The sequence below is a fragment of the Leptonotus elevatus genome, chromosome 1 (genome assembly GCF_054856555.1).
Source record: "Leptonotus elevatus isolate MCC_2025b chromosome 1, RoL_Lele_1.0, whole genome shotgun sequence".
NCBI classification, from domain to species: Eukaryota; Metazoa; Chordata; class Actinopteri; order Syngnathiformes; family Syngnathidae; genus Leptonotus; species Leptonotus elevatus.
In genome coordinates, this window is record NC_141239.1 from 1,798,122 (window position 1) to 1,817,662 (window position 19,541).

General features: G+C 40.6%; 1 protein-coding gene across 1 annotated transcript; it reads right to left on the reverse strand.

Annotated features, from left to right (window-relative positions):
- Window positions 1-1,370: 1,370 nt before the first annotated feature.
- fzr1a (fizzy/cell division cycle 20 related 1a) lies at window positions 1,371-18,190 on the reverse strand. The gene is made up of 14 exons (XM_086087378.1): window positions 18,025-18,190; window positions 16,367-16,440; window positions 12,675-12,803; window positions 12,458-12,521; window positions 11,068-11,198; window positions 9,746-9,828; window positions 9,458-9,641; window positions 6,812-6,877; window positions 6,445-6,547; window positions 6,053-6,237; window positions 4,669-4,902; window positions 3,392-3,496; window positions 3,189-3,281; window positions 1,371-2,231 (listed from the first exon to the last, which is right to left on the reverse strand). The coding sequence occupies exons 2-14, from the start codon at window positions 16,433-16,435 to the stop codon at window positions 2,190-2,192; spliced, it is 1,488 nt and encodes a 495-aa protein (XP_085943504.1). The 5' UTR covers window positions 16,436-16,440; window positions 18,025-18,190; the 3' UTR covers window positions 1,371-2,189.
- Between the last annotated feature and the right edge of the window lie 1,351 nt (window positions 18,191-19,541).

Below are 19,541 nucleotides of genomic sequence, written 5' to 3' on the forward strand. Positions count from 1 at the left end.
CGCTGTAGTGTGTGAGTGTGTGTGAGCAAAAAAATCCTCATAGTGTGTTTGTAGAGGCTGCGAGTGAAAACAATTATTTAGTTGTGTGAGAGCAGTTCAGTAGGGTGTAAGTGACAAATATTTTGGTAGTGAGTGAGAGCCTTTCAGTAGTGTGCGTGGACAAAAAAATCTGTAGCGTATGCAAACATTTTAGTAGAATGCATGGGAGAAATTACTAATGAACTGTGTGAGAGCTTTTCAATATTGAGAAAAGGTTTCTGTAGTATGTGAGATTGTTTCAGTAGTGTTCATTAAAGAAATATTTCCGTGTTGTGAGATCATTTCAGTAGTGCTTGTGAGCGAAAACAATTCTGTAGCGGATGCGTGAGCAAAACTTTTTTTCCCATAATATATACAATAATTTTTCATTAAGTGTGAGAGAATAAACATCTCTGTAGTGTGTGTGCCTGTGCGGTGAGAGAGAGCAAAAAAGTTCCGGAGTGTGTTTGTAGAGACTGAGTGAAAAATATTTTTGGTGTGTGTGAAGTTGTTCAGTTAGGTGCGTAAGTGACAAATATTTTGGTCGTGTTCGAGAGCCTTTCAGTAGTAAGCATAGATCAAAAAAAATATTTCTCGAGAGCATGAGAGCATTTTAGTAGAACGCATGAGGGAGGGCAGTGAATCGGTCCTGCGAGATCTTTTCAATATTACGTAAGAAAAAAATACTGTCATTCTGTAATATGCAAGATCGTTTCAGTAGTGCAGGTGAGTTGTGTGAAAAATATTTGGTGCGTGTGTGAGATCATTGTTATGCAAATGAACGCAAAATATTTTCATAATGTGTGAGATCACTTCAGTAGTGTGTCAGCAAAAAACAATTCTGTAATGTGTGTGTGAGCAAAAAAAAGTACCATAGTATGTTTGGTGCAACTGTGAGCGGAAAATATTTATATTTATTATTTTCTATAAAAAAAAAAATTTATCACGTGTGAGAGCAGCTCAGTAGGCCGTGTAAGTGACATGTTTTGTTAGCGTGTGAGAGCCTTTCAGTGGTGTGCATGGACAAAAAATAAATCTGTATGGTATGACAGCATTTAGTAGCGTACATGAGTGAAAAATATTTCTGTAGTTACTTTTAGTAGTGTGAGCAAAACAATATTTCCATAGTGTCTACACATCATCCCATATTTGCATGAATGGCTTAATTGAAATGAATTGTAAAGTGCACTGCAATGTGATATTATGTCCACAAGAAACAGGACATCTTGTAGATCTGAGGTAAAAAAAACCAAAAAAAAAACGACGACACAATTTGCCAATAAATCCACCTAAAAATTCAACTCAAGTGAATTTGTTGACAGAATAAAGGATGAAAAAGAGCCACACAAAAGTACAAGATATGATGTTTTTAATTGTCCATTACCTGAGAACAGAAATAGACATTAACATTCAACGCGTGAGTTCAAGTTGACATCATCAATCCAACAAAGTTGGAAGCGGCGTTTAACTTCAAACTTGTTGTCCACTCCGGTTTTGTGTCAGCAAGCAAGAACACGACACCAACCGATTGCGGCGCACTCGCTTAATTGAAACCGGGGGAAGAAACCAAATCAAGCGGAGGGACGGGTTGCAGATGATGCGCAATTGTTCCCGCCGATTCGACAAAACGAGCGCCGGCGCGTTTGAATGCGAGCGCAGGTCAAATGTCAAGTTGGCAAAGCGGAGCGTCGGACCCGAGCGGTTTCATTGTTCTGATCGTTAGCCTCTAATTGCTCGTGCTAACCACTCGGTGGCCGTTTGTCATTGTTGCGCTTTCTCAAACAATGCAAACTCGTTTTGGTCCCCAAATATTTCACCACGCGGGACTCGCTCGCTCTCTCGTCTTTCCGCAAAAAAACCCGCAAACGCCAAAGTCCGCAGATGCAACCAAAATTTGCGATCACACAAAGAATGAATCGGACGCAAAACAAATGCAGTACAAACACAAAACAAAACAAAAATAAATTATTCAACAATTAAAAAGGACATATGCAAAATTTGGCAGTTCTGCACAACTGACGGATAAACGGAAGATTCGTCCACTGGATTCTTTTGCTTGTCATCACCGAATACTGCGTGTGGTCATGACTTGAACGCACCGTTCACAACTTAAAGCCTCAACTTGACGCATGCAAAGAACAATTTCCATTTTTCCGTCACGACTGGTGGCACTATCGGATCCTGGTGAAAAGGTTGAGGACCGACACCGACTCCTAAAAGGAGGACGACAACAACAAAAAGGCAATCGTGAGTACATGTCCTCTTATTACAATGCAGTTCTAGCGCCCTCTGGTGGTTAATTTTGCAGGTTAATTTAAATTAGGAATGTTTTGGCCACTGCGCCGGTTATTACTCCCATAAATGAGTCATACCGGCAAATCTTTTTCAACATCTCCATCAAAAAGTCTGACTTGTCGCTCGTTGCAGCCGAACACAGCGTCAGGCGATTAAAAATTGTAATCGAAATTAATCACATGACTTTAATAGTTAACTCACGATTAAATCGCAAATTCTAGGGTTCTAAATGTACAATAAAATAAGTTTTCATACGGTTGTTAACATAAAAGTGGGGGGAAAATAATAAAACAAATACGCCTGTAAACAGTAATTTCATAAAGATGTCCTTTACTGTAAAAAGAGAGCGTGATATTGATTTGTGTTGGTCATTTTTCTGCCACTAGGTGGCATAATTGCATTTTTTCTTTTCGTATTCAGAAGTATCTCATCTTTAACATGAAGTCACTTGTGAAATTCTGCACATTTTTTAAATTGTAAACTACAACTTGACCCCAGTCTCCACAAATATACGCATTATTATTACATTTATTATTGCTAAATGTTGACGCGTCTGCGACTGGAATTTCCCCAGTACAGGCTTTTCCGAGTAAGGGGCGGTCATTAATCGCGCGTTAAAAGAACTTTAAATTAACTCACGATTAACTCACTTATTTTGACACCCCTAACAAAAACACAATATTGCCCTTTTTTTTTTAATACAGTATCGTGAGGTTTTTCTTTTCTCATATTGCCAACCTCCCCACAATATCGTGATATTGATCGTATCGTGATGCTTGGATATCGTTACGTCCCTGGTTAGCTCGTGAGCTAGCTAACTCGTCTTGGAGTGGAAAGTACTAAAAAAAAACACAAAATAATCCCGAAGACGGTACCTTAGTGGATCTCATCTTGCTGAAGACGTTCCAGAAGCGGAGCGTTTCATCTCCCGCCCCCGTCACGATGGCCTCTCCGTCGGGGGACATGGCCTGCACGCACATCAGCAGGAAACTCACTCGTATCGACATTCATCTTTTTTTTACCGGGAGACGGCAAATGACGAGACGTGGTGTAAATAAATAAATAAATAACTGCTGACCAGGTAGAGAACTCTGTACGAGTGTCCTGTGAGTTTGGCCACTTGAGTGAGGGACGGGTACTTCCACACCAGGATTTGGTTCTGGGAATATCCATGAGTGCTGACCTGAGAGGGAAAACCAACAACACGGTCAAAGTCAAATTGGACCGTTTTGTCGCAGCGAAGGACAGACGGAGAAATACGACTTTAGGGTTGATTTATTATTCATTTTATTTCATATTTTGGTATAGAAGAAACATGTACTAATATGTACTATATTAAATGTGAATGAATGAATGAATACATACATAAATAAATGGTAAAATTCTTCTTAGTAAGTCACAGTGTCTCATTAAGTTTTTTTTAAAAGAACAGATCTGCGGCCTACTCATGTTCCCCTTGGGCTAACTAGTAGGGGTGGGAAACTTTAAATGTCTCACGATTCGATTCCGATTTTTGGTTCTGCGATTCGATTCAGAATCGATTAAGAACGCTTTTTGATTCAAAATGATTTTCGCTTCAATCTATAGACGTGCAAGGAAATTGTAATGATCTACTCCAGTCTGACTCGCTGATGCTAATTAGCGCTACTCGCGGCACTTTTGTCACTCAAAAGAACGTCTCCACACTGCAAAAAAAACTAATTTTATTGGAATAACTTGATTGTGACTTTTTCCTTCTTTTCTCTAATGTGGCTACAACTTAACAGTGTATCAGACCGCGTGGAACCACACTGCCCTTCAGTGGCCAAACCGGGTACAACATGAACAGCGCTCCAAATAAAGGCACACACAGACAAAGGCAAGACTGTATAAAATAATTTAAATAAAATCGATTTGGGGACTTTTAAAATCGATTCTGAATCGTACTAAATGAGAATCGCGATTCTTATGAGAATCGATTTCTGGGCACACCCCTACCGACTAGTACCCGCTGGCATCACTTTTCTGCTCAGTGTCTCGTTCGCCTTGCTCCCTCTTCTTCGTATAACTGCTCACCCCTCCCCTCTCTGCTCGTCGAGAAGGAATTGTAGAGAATAAACTTCAAAGAAATGGTTTGTTTACCAGCCAATCATATTGTGCCGTCCGCTGTGCTCATTGCTGGTGACAGACAATATTAGCGGTGATTGAAACCTTTTTTTTTTTTTTTTTTTTTTTATAACCGTGACAAACCGTCAAACCAGTAATCGGCCCGTGCCTATTTGCGACTGTACTTGAGCAAGATCGGGCATTTTGAAATGTTGTACTCGCTCCTCCAGTCGCCGTCGTCAAGTGTGCGCATTTTTGCATGCGACTCACCAGTTCGTTGGTGTGCTTAGACCAGGCCAGGTTGCACACCTGAGAGCCGGTGTCGGTGCACTGCAGGGGCTGCCCCGTCAGAGTGTTCCAGAAGCGGATGCAGCGGTCGGCGGTGCCCCCGCCCGAGGCCAGCAGGCCGTGCTGGTGGGGGGACCAGGCGATGGCCTTCACTGCCGCCAAGTGCTCCGTGTACTGCTGCACCGGCAGCACGCTCGAGTGGTTCCACACAAGCAACTGCAAACGTCAGAAACGCAAAATGGTGCTACCCAGTCTTAAAATCAAGGTGTGTGCTGGACTGGGATTTTTTTGCGATTATTAGTGATAGACCAATAATCTGCAATTTAAAAAGAGGAAGTCAATCCCAAAAACATTTCTTGACAATAATATGTTCTATGCGGCCCCACGAGTCTAAATATGTTATTCTGGTTCATATTGCGTTAGTGGGATACGAGTTAAGCAGCAAAATCAAGCTGTTTTTTTTTTTTTTTTTATCTCAGGGGGCGGCCATTTTGCCACTTGCTGTCGACTGAAGATGACATCACATTACAACCAATCACAGTTCCGTTTTAGAAAACAGCTGAGCTGTGATTGAGCTTCTGTGATGTCATCTTCAGTCGACAGCAAGTGGCAAAATGGCCGCCCCCTGTGATGGCTAAAAATGGCTGGGTTTTGCTTCATAACTCATATTCCACAAATGTAATATTAATCAGAATGTCATGTTTAGAATAGTGAGGTCACATATAACATTATTGTCAACAAGGAATGTTTAAGGTTGACTTCCACTTGGGCTTATTTTGGCTTTGATGACGATTTTATCCCTTTTTCAGCAAATTAATATTGGCGTCAAAAAGAGCTGCAAATTTTTTTCAGTAATCAATTAATCTGTCAATTAATCGATGAATCTGATAACAAACAAAAAAAGTTTGAATTTCCATCTCTTTTTTTAAAAACCAGGACATTATTTTAAATCGACAATGCACAAACACATTAATCGCGATTCAGTTATTCTTCCACTCGCTGTCGACTGAAGATGACGTCACGTATGTTGAGGAAGTAGGTAACGACCGATCATGGCTCACCCGTTTTATGGGTTTGGTCAGCAAACGGAGCCATGATTGGTCGTCACCTACTTTCCTGACGTCATCTTCAGTCGACAGCAAGTGGAAGAATCCGTTTTTAAAGGTATTGATTATCACACTATAGACAAAATATGAACTTTTTACTGCTGAAAATGGCCCCATGAGTCACGTATCCCCTTTAATGTGGTTTCACCTTCAGAACCGTCCGCCTGAGGGAAACCATAACGATGACGTGGCAAGTCTGACGCCCCCCCCCCACCCCAACCCCTCCCCTCTCTACAGACACAAATAAATTGTCTGCATACCTTGTTATCGTTGCCACCAGATGCTAACAGCTGATGGTCCGTGCTCCACTTCAGACCGCACACTTCCTGCCGGTGTCCCTGGAGCCGGCGTTCAGACTGGAGAGGCGGGGCTCTGATGTCACGCTGCAGGATTACCCGATCGCGACTGCCGGACGACAGCTGGTCCGCGTTCCAGGCCAACGCACCTGTGGCAGGAGAATGGGAAGCGTGCGTCCAATTACTGATTAAAAAAAAAAAAAAAAAAACTGCACTAACATATTCCATATGTTTTTATTATAAAGAAAGTTTGTTTGTTTGTTTTTTGTTACCTTCATATATATGGAGACTAAAACGGGGCCCAAAACAGACCCTTGCGGGACACCCAGGCAATTACTACAGCTTCTTCAACTCACCCACTCTGGCCGTGTGTCCCTCGAGAGCGGAGATCTTCTTCCCTGCGGCGGCATCCCAGATTTGAACGTAGCCTTTGTGAGTCCCCACAGCAACGAGGTTGCCCTTAAATTAGAAACAAGACCAAAAGGTATGAGCAACATGTGCACTGAAGATGACTTTAAAAAAAAAAAAAAAAAAAAAAAAAAAAAGTTTAAAAGAGGGGTGGGTCTTGAATGAAATGTATTTGGTCATAGCTGACGTGCAGTCTTGCTCTTGTATTACTTTGCCTCAATTGACTGAATTATTAACAATGAACTGAATGACCGATCAACAATGTTGCTTACAACAGAAATATGAATGACTTATTAGGGGGGAACACACACCCACCCTTTCTGACCAGCCCACCGATGTTACAGAGTCTCCTTCTACAGAAAGGTCACACAGACGCGTCACCTAAAAAAGAAAGACACAAAAAAAATCAGAAGACAAAAAGACAGATAAATATTGTCGTTTTTCCCCTCTGACATCCTTTTCAAACTGAAATTGAAAAACGTATTGTAAACTTGACATTTTAAACATCGCAAGCAGGCCACGGGAAAATCTTCTGCATAATGTAGCGTCTGTGCGTTACACGTGTGCCTTTAGGAGGCGGGACCTAATGGGTCAATGGCATGATGTCAGTCAGTCTACGTGTGAGCTGTGGCTGACAGCAGTTGTCTGAAAAGTGCATCACTGACTGGGGCTCGCCTTTCCCACATGTCGAGGCATTACAGAAAGTCTACTGTAAAAATGGCCGCCGTAAACATATTCAATTAACTAGGGCTGCAACTTATTATTTTACGACTCGATTCATCTGTCGATCATTTTTGTCAATTAAGTGCATTAAAAAACCTGTTTTAATTTCCATCCATTTATTCAAAAACACGACTGTTCAGAAAATGCGCAAACAAATTAGCCCACTTCTACGGAGGGCTACAGAAATCGGATCATATTTACTTTTGAGAAGTTGAAAATCTAATCATTAACTCATTCAAAAATATATATATTAAAAATTTGGGGCAAGAGGCGATATATATATTTTTTTTATTGTAATTAATCACATGACTTCACTAGTGAGCTCACGATTAATCACAAATTCTATATGTTCTAAAATGTACAATAAAAAAAATCTTGGTTTTCATACTCTTGTTAACAAAAGTGAAAAAAAAATAAAAAATTATGTTTATAGCCGTGAACGGTGGTGAATGAATTAAAATATAATAAAAATTTCGGGGCGTTAAGGCGTTTAAAGTTTTTAATCGTAATTAATCGCATGACTTCACATTTTAACATTAAAACATGGAACCTACAAATACAAAGATTAGACTCTCTTCTTTCATCAGGAAAAAAAAAAGTATATGTCTATCTGTTTCCGTACTCTGCTGCTACCTGCTGGCCGTTTTTGAAATTACTACCACTGCTTCGCCCATTCTCTGCAGTTCAGAGGCTGCATCAAAAAAATAAAAACATAAATACGTCTATGGGACACGTAAAACATTTAAAATAGAACGTATTTATACGTTTTTTGGGAGCAAATGACTTAATTGACTGTGAACCCGAACATATTCGCAGTTTGGCATTCACAAATTTGCTGTGTTTTTTGTTTTTGTTTTTTTTGTGGGGGGAACGTCGATCATCCATTATTTGCTCTCATCATTTTGCTGTTTTAGTGCGCAAGCCAACGCAATAAAATTGTTACTATGGCGCCATTTGGCGAAATCTTGGTATTTTGTCTTGGTTGCGCGGTAGTTTTTTTTTTCTTTCCCCATCTACACTTCAGATGTTGTGCTTTGTTGGCTGTCCTTGAAGTCACCTCACACACCACGGAAAGGGAAAATGTGTTTCTGCTTCTCTCCCGATGCCAATTACTATTTGCCTTAATTCGCTCATATTTATTGTTGTGTGTAAACGTCAAAAATGGAGTTTATTGACTTCATACAGTTTTGTGTAAAGTGCGAGAGCGCATTATTTGTTTGCCCATGCGTCACACCCCACCAGGTTGTGTTATTTAGATGAGTTATTAGAATGCTCACGAAGACTATTGATGAGCCTCGGGCTGTGCAATTCATCAAAATTCAATTACAAAATCGGCATTATCATAACAAAAATAAAAGATTATTAATACTCATTTTGAGTTGCATAAATTGATATATTTTCACCTTTTTTTGTTTTAAAATAACTATTTTAATAGATATTGTTTAGTCCAAATGGAACTTGCATAATTATAGTGTTTCAAAGAAATTGGTCTTAATATTTTTTTTTACAGGTTTCAACATTTTCTTGTTTTGTACCAAAAAAAACAATGATTGTCCTAATCGTTATTGCTATTACTATAAAATTGTCTTCATAATCGAGCAGCCCTAGATGAGCCTGTTTTATGATCCATTTCATTTTAAATTATTTTAATTTTTAAATCATTTAAATTAATTTGATAACTTCATTATTTTTCTTGTACAATTAATAACTTTAAAAACGAAATTTTCCCACTTGCTGTGCTGAGGAAACAGGTCACGAGTCGACCAATCATGGCTCACCTGTCTTCTGGGTTTGGTCAGCAAACTGAGCCCCGATTGGTCGTTACCTATTTCCTCAGCACAGGTGATGTCATCTTCAGTCGACAGCAAGTGGAACATTTAGTTTTTTTTAAAGTTGTTAATTGTACAAGAAAAATAATTAAAAGTTATCAAATTCATTCTGGACAAAATATATAACTTTTTACGGCTGAAAATTGCTCAATGAGTCAAAGTATCCCTTTAAGTGCTCTGCTGCCATCTTGTGGCATTTGTACACAATTACAAACCCGGAACGGTGTTCAAGCCCGCACACAAATCAATAGCAAAAAAATGTGCAGTCGTCATCGGAGACGCATGACACACACACACACACACACACACACACACACACACACACACACACACACACACACACACACACACACACACACACACACACACACACACACACACACACACACACACACACACACACACACACCTGGCTGGTGCAGGCGCTCCACAGGTACACGCACGTGCCGAGTCCCACGCTGAGCACGTTGAGCGAGGACCAGTCCACGAGGTTGAGGTAGAAGTCGTCCTGAAGCTCGGGCGCGTCAAGCACTTTGAAAGGTATTTTGGATATCTTGCGCATGGGTTTCCGTGGCGACCGCAGCAGTTTCTGGCTGCAAGACAAAAATGGGTAGCGCAGGTGAGTTAGGATCCAAATCAACCGAAGCGTGAAGAAAACAAGAGAGAGAAAAAAACACAGGGGCCACATTTATTATACCTGTTGCTACTGACGGGTGATAAAGAATAAGGCGAGACCGCGTTCCCATCTTCTTCAAGAGACCGCTTCGTACTCAAAGAATACTGCAAGAGCAAAACACAAGTTAAGCTTAAAAAGTAAAAGGTGTCAGGCGATTACATTTTTTCGTAATTAATCGCATGACTTCAGTAGTTAACTCACAATTAATCGCAATTTGTATTTGTTCTAAATGTACAATCAAATGTTTTTCTTCCCTAAGTTTTCATACTCTTAGCATAAAAATTGAAAAAAGTTAGACTAACAGAAATATGGCTACATATTTTAGTCATTGATACAGTAATTTCATAATTCATAAAATTAGGTTAAAATTAAAAATATGTACTGTACTGTAAAAAAAAAACCAGTGTGACATGGTTTTGTGTTGAGGTCATTTTCTGCCACTAGATGGCATAATCGCATTTGTAAGACATGGGTGACAGCGCAGTGCGTTTCCTTTTCATATTAAGAGCGATCTAATCTTCAACATGAAGCAATCTAATCGTTAACATGAAGTAACTTGTGAAATTCTGCACATTTTTGAAATTGTAAACTACAACTTGACCCCAATCTCCACAAATATATGCATTATTATTACATTTATTACTGCTATTTTTTTTAATGTGGATGTGTCTGCTGCGTTGCGAATGGATTTCCCCCAGTACAGGCTTTCCAAGTAAGGGGCGGTCATTAACTCATTTGCTCCCAAAAACGTATAAATATGTTTTATTTTGAAATGTTTTAAGTGTCCCAAGACATATTTCTATATATTTTTTTCATGTTTTTTTTTATGCTAGAGCATACAGAAGGCTTTAATGCAGCCTCTGAATTGCAGAGAATGGGCGAAGCAATGGTAGTAATTACAAAAACGGCCAGCGGGTGGGAGCAGAGTATAAGAGATCAACCAGGGCTGTGTTGAAAAAAAAGCTGATTTCCCCGCAATTCAAAACTGATTTGTGAATAATGATAAAACTTAGCTATATTCCAATGCTAATTGCTGCAAAACAGAACAGATAGAAATATACTTTTTTTTCTGATAAAAAAAAAGAGACCAATCTTTCTTTTGGTAGGTTCCATGTTTTTATAACAATAGAACACAATATTCTGTGGGAGTGAAGGGGATTGCTTCAGTGAAAATGGCTGGGATTTAATGAGTTTGTCCCACATTGAGAGAAAAAACTGTGGCATTAAAGGAACTTTAAATGAACTCAAAATTAACACACTCATTTGCCACACCGACTTAAATGCTTTTTTTTTTTTTTTTTTTTGAAGAACATTTGTATGAAGAGGATTAGGTGACATTTGACCTTAAAAAGGCTCCTCCTGGTGGGAGTGGATGGCTGCAAACGGCGGTCTTCAGACTGGGGGTCCTGGACTTTGTCGATCCCGGCGCCGAGCAGCTCGTTCTTCAGCAGCGCCGAGTAAGCGAGCCCGTCCGCTGAGGGCGCACGGGTTCAAGCAGATGGATGGAATGATTCACTCAAAAGCCGCTTTTCTCACACCTCTGCAAATTACTGAGGACTGGTCTGCTTTTCGAAACCCCAACAAGCATAACAAAACAAGAGCCAGTCAAATGATTAGGTTCGATTGTGCGGAAACGAGCTGAGATAGCAGCCAGTCCTCGGGCTAAACAAAGACAGGAATAAATGCTGTCAAACCTTGACCGCGTTAGTAGTAGCGGGACAATTTACGTATTTGAGCATCAATACTCAAATAATGAAAAGCTCAAGGCTCATCCAGATGTAGACAGTTGTACCTTAACTTAAGAGTTTAATTTGTTCTGTGACCAAGCTCATAACTCAAATTTACTCGCATATCACATCAAATCCATTTTTTTTAAACTAGAAAAATTGCATTGTACTCGGCATGGGCCGATATTAGATTTTAATGCCAACCGTGAGCAAAAATATTGCAGTATCCTGCTGTTAAAATTACATTACTGTATTGTTCCAAAATGACTTTTTTTCATATTTGGATAAACCAAAACAGCATAATAGCAAATAAATGCCAAAATTCTTCTTCTGTTTTCATTCTTCTTACAAAGTCACGCGTGTCCCATCACCGGTGAGAGATTTTTTAGAGCAAACTTCGAAGCTACCCATGTTGTCCTTGGGGCTAACTAGTACTCACTGGCACTTTTTTTATTTTATTTTAATCAGAGCAAAAAAGCATCTATCTGTCTAGGGCGCGAGACAACTTCTCCATTAAGCGCTGAGAATTAGTTACAAAACACAAAAAAAAAGGTGAATTGGAGGCAATTAACCTGAAAGGCGTGGACCAATCATATTGTGTGTGCGCTGCCCCTCAAAAAAGAAAATAAGAGCTCATTAACAGTGACAGTCTGTATTAGCGGTTATTGAAACCTTGACTTTTTTTTAAATCACGGTAAATTGTCAAAACAGTGACCGGCTCATGCCTACTCTATATATAAATACGATAATAACCTACTGAAATTGCATTCTTTGTGATGTCGATTTGAATTTGATGAATTGATCAGCCCTAGTTGGATGTGTGCCTTTAAGAGGCGTGGCCTAGCGAGTGGCATTGCTCGTGTTCTTATTTTGTATTTGTGTACGTTTGTCCCGTTCGATAAATAGCTACGTGTGTCTTTGAGCGAACATTTACGGAAGATGCCCGAGTGACACATCGTGCGCTGCCGGTCCAAGAAAATCAACAGGAAGACATGATTTGCTTTACCTTTGTTGCTGTCCGCTGTGCCGTCTTTGGTTTTCCTGTTTTGATTGTGCGACTTTTCAATTTCCTGCGCCGGAGCAACAACAAAAAACACGTTAGCTCCATCAAGCGAGACCTCACACTCGATCGGGCGGCAGCGGCGTTTAGCATCGGGCCCCTTTTTGCCGATGATGCAACTGACAGTTGGCCCTCTGCCCGAGTTGTGTTGCAGCAAACTGACATTGATGCGGTGGAAGTTGACGCTCCAGTTGGCGCCGGCCCGGGAAGGAATGAAGCGATCGCCGTGCTTGCTCGGGGAGGACAGCGGGGAGCTGACTGGCGACAGGGCTCGAAGTGCGCCAAGAGATTTCTTCACAAGGGGAAGGAGAGCAGAGGCCACATATTAGCAAAGACGGCCATTTGCTTTGCTCTGTGTGTGTGAAATAACCCATGTTCTACTGCGGATTGCTAACGGACAGAAAAAGTACAAACTTTTCTAGTGGAAGAATCGAGTCTATTCTTTACTCTCAGTTAGGGCCTGGCCGATTAATCGACCGCCGATTAATCGGCCGCCGATTAGAATCAGTCGCCGATTAGAATCAGTCGATTGTTGCCCTTCAAACAATTTGGGCCAAATGAACGATTGTTTTCCCTTTAAAATGTTATGCTGTAATGGAAGAAAACTGAAGTTTCCAACGCTGTGAAAGTACCCTGAATGCACCATGTTGCTTGCGTAGCATTAGCGGCGGGCAAGTGTGTAGCGTATGAGATTGTGTTGTCCCCTAAGCGTCCTTTAAGCTGTTTAATGACAACCCAAGTTGGTGTTACCTGTAAAACTAAAACACACGGCAATAAGAATTACATCCACCGTATATTGAAACGCAAAACATGCTTTGTTGTTAAAACGTCGCTAGCCTCGCGCTAATGCTGAAGTGCACGGAGGATCCCAGTCGAATGCCAAAGGAAAGTTAGCATCGACTTCGGGAGCGTTTTTCCTTCAAAATAACGAACATTCACACACAAATGCTGTGGAAACACAGTTACCGGTAAGATAACACGACGTCAAGGCACAAATTCTTCCAAATCTATAAAAAATTAGTTATTTTAATAGAATTCAATCACACCATACCATCCATTTTCTACCGATTCTCCGTGGTCGGGTCGCGGGAGCAGCAGCTTTAGCAGGGAAGCCGAGGCTTCCCTCTCCCCAACCACTTCAACCAGCCCCTCCAGCGGGATCCTAAGGTGTTCCTAGGCCAGCCGAGAGACATCGTCTCTCCAGCGTGTCCTGGGTCGTCCCCGGGGCCTCCCGCCGGTGGGACCTGCCCGGAACACCTCTCCAGGGAGGCGTCCAGGAGGCATCCGAACCAGATGCCCGAGCCACCTCAACTGGCTTCTCTCAACGTGGAGGAGTAGCAGCTCGAGCCTGAGTCCCTCCCGGATGACCGAGCTTCTCACCTTTATCTCTAAGGGAGAGCCCGGACACCCTGCGGAGGAAACTCATTTCGGCCGCTCGTATCCGGGATCTTGTACTTCCGGCCACGACCCGTAGTGACCGCAGGTGAGGGTAGGAACGTAGATGGATCGGTAAATCGAGAGCTTCGCCTTTTGACCCAGCGCCTTTTTCACCACAACGGACCGATACAGAGTCCGCCTCGATCCGCCTGTCGATCTCCCGTTCCAACCTACCCTCACTCGTGAACAAGACCCCAAGATGCTTGAACTCCTCCACTTTGGGCAAGGTTTCCACCCCCGACCCGGAGAGGCCACCCTTTTCCGACTGAGGACCGTGGTCTGGGATTTGACGGTGCTGATCTTCTTTCCAAGTTGAAGATCACGGCTTGAAGCCAACCGCACCACATCATCTGCGAAATGCTGTACTGAGGCCACCAAACCGGACCCACTAAACGCTTTGGCTGCGCTTAGAAATTCTGTCCGTAAAAGTTATGAACAAAATCCAACCCTCACTGGAAAAAGGAAATTTGAAACATGTCAGACCCCTCCATAATTTCCAAGTGGGTCAACTTGCAAAATCACAGGGTCTTTACTTATTTCCTCACCGTATGCGCGTAGAATTTTTTTTTGTAACTGCCACTGTACTAGATAGCGTGCAGCACTGTTATGATCCACATTTTGTTGATTTGGTTTTGGTTCCATTTTGGTTGTCATGTTTTTCCTTGTGTGCCCTTGTGTCATCCAATCAGCTCCCTCGGCCACGTGTGTTTTGTCCAGGTGTTTTCTCGTTGTGTGTGTTTAGTTGCCAGCTTTCTGCAGCCGTTCTTGGTTCATTGTCCACATCTGGTTCTTGGCACGTCTTGCTGTCAGTTTGAACAGAATCTGTGACAAAGGGCAGCCTTGGCGAAAGTCCAACCCTCACTGGGAACGAATCCAACTTAATGCAGGCAATGCGGACCAAACTCTGACACCGGTCGTACAGGGACCGAAAAACCCATATCAGGGGGCTGCTCAGCCCGTACCCGTAATGTACCCAGTCCTCCCGAAGCACCCCCCCACAGGATTCTTCGAGGGTCCCGGTCGAATGCCTTCTCCAGTTCCACACAGCACACGTGGACTGGTTGGGCGAAGTCCCATGCACCCTCGAGGATCCTGTCGAGGGTGTAGAGCAGGTCCACTGGTCCACTGGTCCGCTGGTCCGCTGGTCCACGGCCGGGACAAAAACCACACTGCTGCTCCTGAATCCGAGATTAGACTTCTTGATGGACCCTCCTCTCCAGCATCCCCGAATAGATCTTACCAGGGAGGCTGAGGAGTGTGATCCCTCTAAAGTTGGAGCCCACCCTACGATCCCCCATCTTAACATTACATTTCAAAATTAATTTTTTTTTTAATTATCAGCAGTAATCGGTATTTTTTTCTGACAAAATTCGGTATCGCCATTGGTCAAAAAAAAAAAAGAAGCATATTGGCCGGGTGCTAGTTTTAGTAGGTGTATCACGATTCATAGGTCACGATTCGATTTAATGCCAATTAATCCCGATACAAATCTATAAATAGATTCTTGCGATTTTTTCCCTCCTTTTTTTTTTTTACTCAAATTCAGAAAATAATAATCAGTAAACGTGTACATGTACACTGTAAGATTTGTATGAAAATGTATTTATCTGAAAATTCAGGCTTATAACCGCTGCATTTAACAAACAGGTTGAAGTCTGTTTCATGTTTGAACAGCACTGAAATAAAATATTAAGGCTTAATGTTCCATTAATAGAACATTCTTCCATGCTTAATGTGTGAATCCTAACCCGAAGTAAGATGTTTTGTTGAATATTTCCATAAAAAAATGTATGTTTTAAAATCGATTCGGCCGCATATAGAATCGATTCGAGAATTGTGCACTGTAAGATCGCGATATATTGCCAAATCGATTTTTTCTAACACCCCTGCTTTTATTGTCACAAAACAATGTGGGTCTTGTAAAATCAGTGTTTGAGGGTTAATGTTCAAACGTGCACAATGTTACAGCGGCTTCGTTGGAATAATATTAAATACTATTTTTACCAATAAATTTTTTTTTTGATCACCTCCTACTATGACACTAAATTTAAAATGTTGGTCATGATGGTGGTATTTGTTACTGAGTTAATGATAGTTTTTTTTAGGTGCTACTTGTTGAAATAATGTGCAACAACCACCGAGCAAAGGCGTTCAAATGTGAATCGGGTTTGTGACAGCCACCATGACCACAATGGAGGCCGTTAAAGAGCAGATGGCGCATTTGTTTGAGGTGTTAACAGCCACAAAAGGCAGCCATTTAGAGGTCTTCCCCGTCAAATACGTGCGACTGTCGGCTCCAAGTGTTTCTTCTCACACTCGACACCTGTCTTAAGTAAATTGCTGCTTAAAACAAAACTTTGGGTGGGCGCTGCCATTAGTGAAAACATTCCAAGTCACGTCAAGTCAAGATGTACGTACCACCGGGCTGGCATTCGCATTGTGGATGTTGAGTTGCCGTAACAGCCTGGACTCATAGTCTTGATCCATAATGCCTGAAAACAGCAATAGCAATAAATGGTAAAATAATTCATTTTGTATACTTTGAAGCTAAAATTGTAGTTAGAGTTAATCATTAGTGCTGCAGGATATGATCCAATCCCACTTAATTTGTCCAAAAATGATTGATTAATTTCATGATCTCTGTTCATTTATCTATGCCAATGGCACACGGTGACACGGAGAACAATTAAATACTCTTCCAGAAATGGCAGAAGGTAAAACAAACCCGCTTCAATGGCTTCAACAATACAGGCCCAAATCTCAGGCCCAAATCTCACACTGGGTAAGTAAATTGAGACACTCAGGAGAATTAAATTGGGTAATAAAGAAGAAGTTTATCTCTGAATCATTTCTTAAATTAATAATCAAATTCTGTAATGAAAAAAAAATAGAACGTTCATTACTGAGCCACCAAATAAAATGGACTATCTGGTATTTGGTATGGTTTGATAACAAGAGAATGTCCGGATTTTTAAATCTGACAATGTGAATTAAGACTTGTTGTTGATATCATGTAACGGACTGCTGTCAGGTCAGATTCTAGCAGTAAGCGAACACAGCTCGACACTAAATATTCTCATGCGTCAACGACATTTTAGTCCACATAGATTGGGTAGTATGATCATTTATTTATGTTTATTTTATTTTATGTTGGTACTTACGGTCGGCTTAGATGACATTCAGTGTCCCACTCCCATTTAGTAATATATCAGTCCCAGATCATGTTGCTGAATTTGCTAACATTTCCGATTAAAACGTGACAGGTTTCTCTTTAGGGCTCTGTGTGGCCCAGTAGGGGGGATTTAGTGAATTTGCCAAATACTGTAATAATCAAAAGATTTGCATTGCAAGTTTACAAACCAGTTGTCTACTTTCATGGCCTTAAACATTGTGGGTTGCAATCTAACAACAAGTCTCACATATAGCTTTAACAAGGGTATTCCAAATGAAAGAGTAGAACATGAAATACGTTTATAGGAAGTATGAATGACCAATAAATCACTATTATTGGCGGTGATAGGGGGCCCCAAAATCTGGAGGATTGTTTACGACACATTCACTGGTAGAATTGCGTGAAATTGTCGCAAACCCTTAAGAGCGCAAGTCAAAGTGTTTAGTAAATGAATTCTAATGGAAGTACATAAACTGCCTTCAATAATAATTGGCCCTTATTTTAGCATAAACATGACCTATAAAAACAAATGCGATCGCAATATTGAGGAAGAAGGGGGGAAAATGAATCGCAATTAAATTCTTTGTGTTTGTTTGTTTTTTTAATCGTTCAGCCCCTCCACACTGGACACAAATAAAGCCATTTTTTTTTACAGATAATAGCATGTGGAAAAACACATAGGAGTCGCGCAGTGGTTCATTTACCAGCTAATCTTTAAGACAGGACGAAAGCGGCAGTAAACGTGGACATTTGTCAATTTGTCCTAACAATGGAAATGTTGAAACAATCTCTCCAGCGTCAATGCTAACTATAGGCAAGCTACAGCTAGCGACGCTAGCCCACTCACTGTCTAGAAACTTGACCAGTCACATTATTTAAAACCCACATTTAGATTTACACTCACCGGTCCCGAAGAAAACTCCTCCGATCCCACGCCCGGCACTATTACTCCCTTACCGTTGTCAACGCTTATGCGGATAGTTGGTGTGGTTGTTGCAATGGATAAAAGGTTTTAGAGAAAGGGATTGAGCTTCTCCGTTCGGTAAGCGCTGAAGCCAATGCCGCTAAGGATCACGGGAAAATGCGACGTCAGTATTTTTGAATCGCGCATTTTCCGTTGCTAAGGAAACGTCGTTCTCGGGGGGACTGCTTCCTCCTGTGGGGGGGGGGGGGGGGGGGGGGAAACAAATTTCTAAACTCTCACCCAGTGCTTTTTTTTCTTTTTAAAGATATTCTTTGGTTGAAACATTATGAAATTAAATGCGTACCAAAACGGAAGTTTCATCGTTCTAAAACGTTAGCGGCGCCATTTTGTATCCTTTCACAAAATAAAAATAAGGGTCAAACTTTTAATTTAAGTTTTCAAATGACTTTTAGACGATACTCATCATCAACTCCTTACTTTAGACACTGACAATGAATCGAACTTGATTCATTTGATTTATTAATGTTTTTAAATAGCTGCCGTGCATTTGGTACTTTGGCCTTCAGTGGTGAGATATTTTGCAACCATTGTCCTCAGCAGGACAAAAAAAAAAAAAAGAAAAGAAAGAGGAGAAAAAAGCACAACATACAAAGAAACAAAGATTAATTAAAACATAAGTGGTTCAGATAATGGATGGATGATTAAAAGTCTGAATAATTGTTACATGACTGATTTGCTAGCCAGTTTTTGTGTTCAGTCTTGAACGTACTTACCCGGCCTTGAAACTGTGGTACCAGTCACAATTACACAGTGTACTTCACCTCCTATTAGTCACACAATGCCAACCGGATATTTTCATGAATTTATATAACCCCCGGACGCCCGAGGACGTAAGAAAATGGTCTGTCCTCCCAAAAGAGTAGGTTTTGGTCACCTTAACAGTGTTCCATATGTTCCACATTTACCAGACTAATTCCAGCCAATACCTCTTTAAAAGTATTTTCAAAATCGATTTTTTTTCCAAATACTTTTAGTATGCTACTTTTTATTTTACTTTGCTTTTTAACTCATTCACTGCCAGTGACGGCTATAGACGTCAAAAAATAATTTGAACTATTTCTATTAGTTTAACATTTTTTCCACTTTTGTTAACAAGAGTATGAAAACCTAGAAAAAAATATTGTACATTTAGAACAGATATGAAATTTGTGATTAATCGTGAGTTAACTAGTGAAGTCATGTGATTAATTACGAACATTTTTAATCGCCTGACGCCCCTAATTTTTAATAATCTTTTCTTCTTAAAAAAAAAAAAGTAATTTTAATTATTATTATTATTTTTAATAATCTTTTCTTTTCGTAAAAAAAAAGAAAAGTTTATTAAAAATTAGGGGCATCAGCTTACATTTTTTAAACATAATTAATCGCATGACTTCACTAGTTAACTCACAATTAATCACAAATTTTATATTTGTTCTAAATGTACAATAATCCCC

Coding starts and splice junctions, on each gene's coding strand:
- fzr1a (XM_086087378.1), bottom strand. CDS start 16,435: ATGGATCAAGACTATGAGTCCAGGCTGTTACGGCAACTCAACATCCAC. Junction 11,199..12,457: donor CACAGCGGACAGCAACAAAG/GTAAAGCAAATC, acceptor GTGCGCCCTCAG/CGGACGGGCTCGCTTACTCG. Junction 6,238..6,444: donor GGGACACACGGCCAGAGTGG/GTGAGTTGAAGA, acceptor CTCCTGCCACAG/GTGCGTTGGCCTGGAACGCG.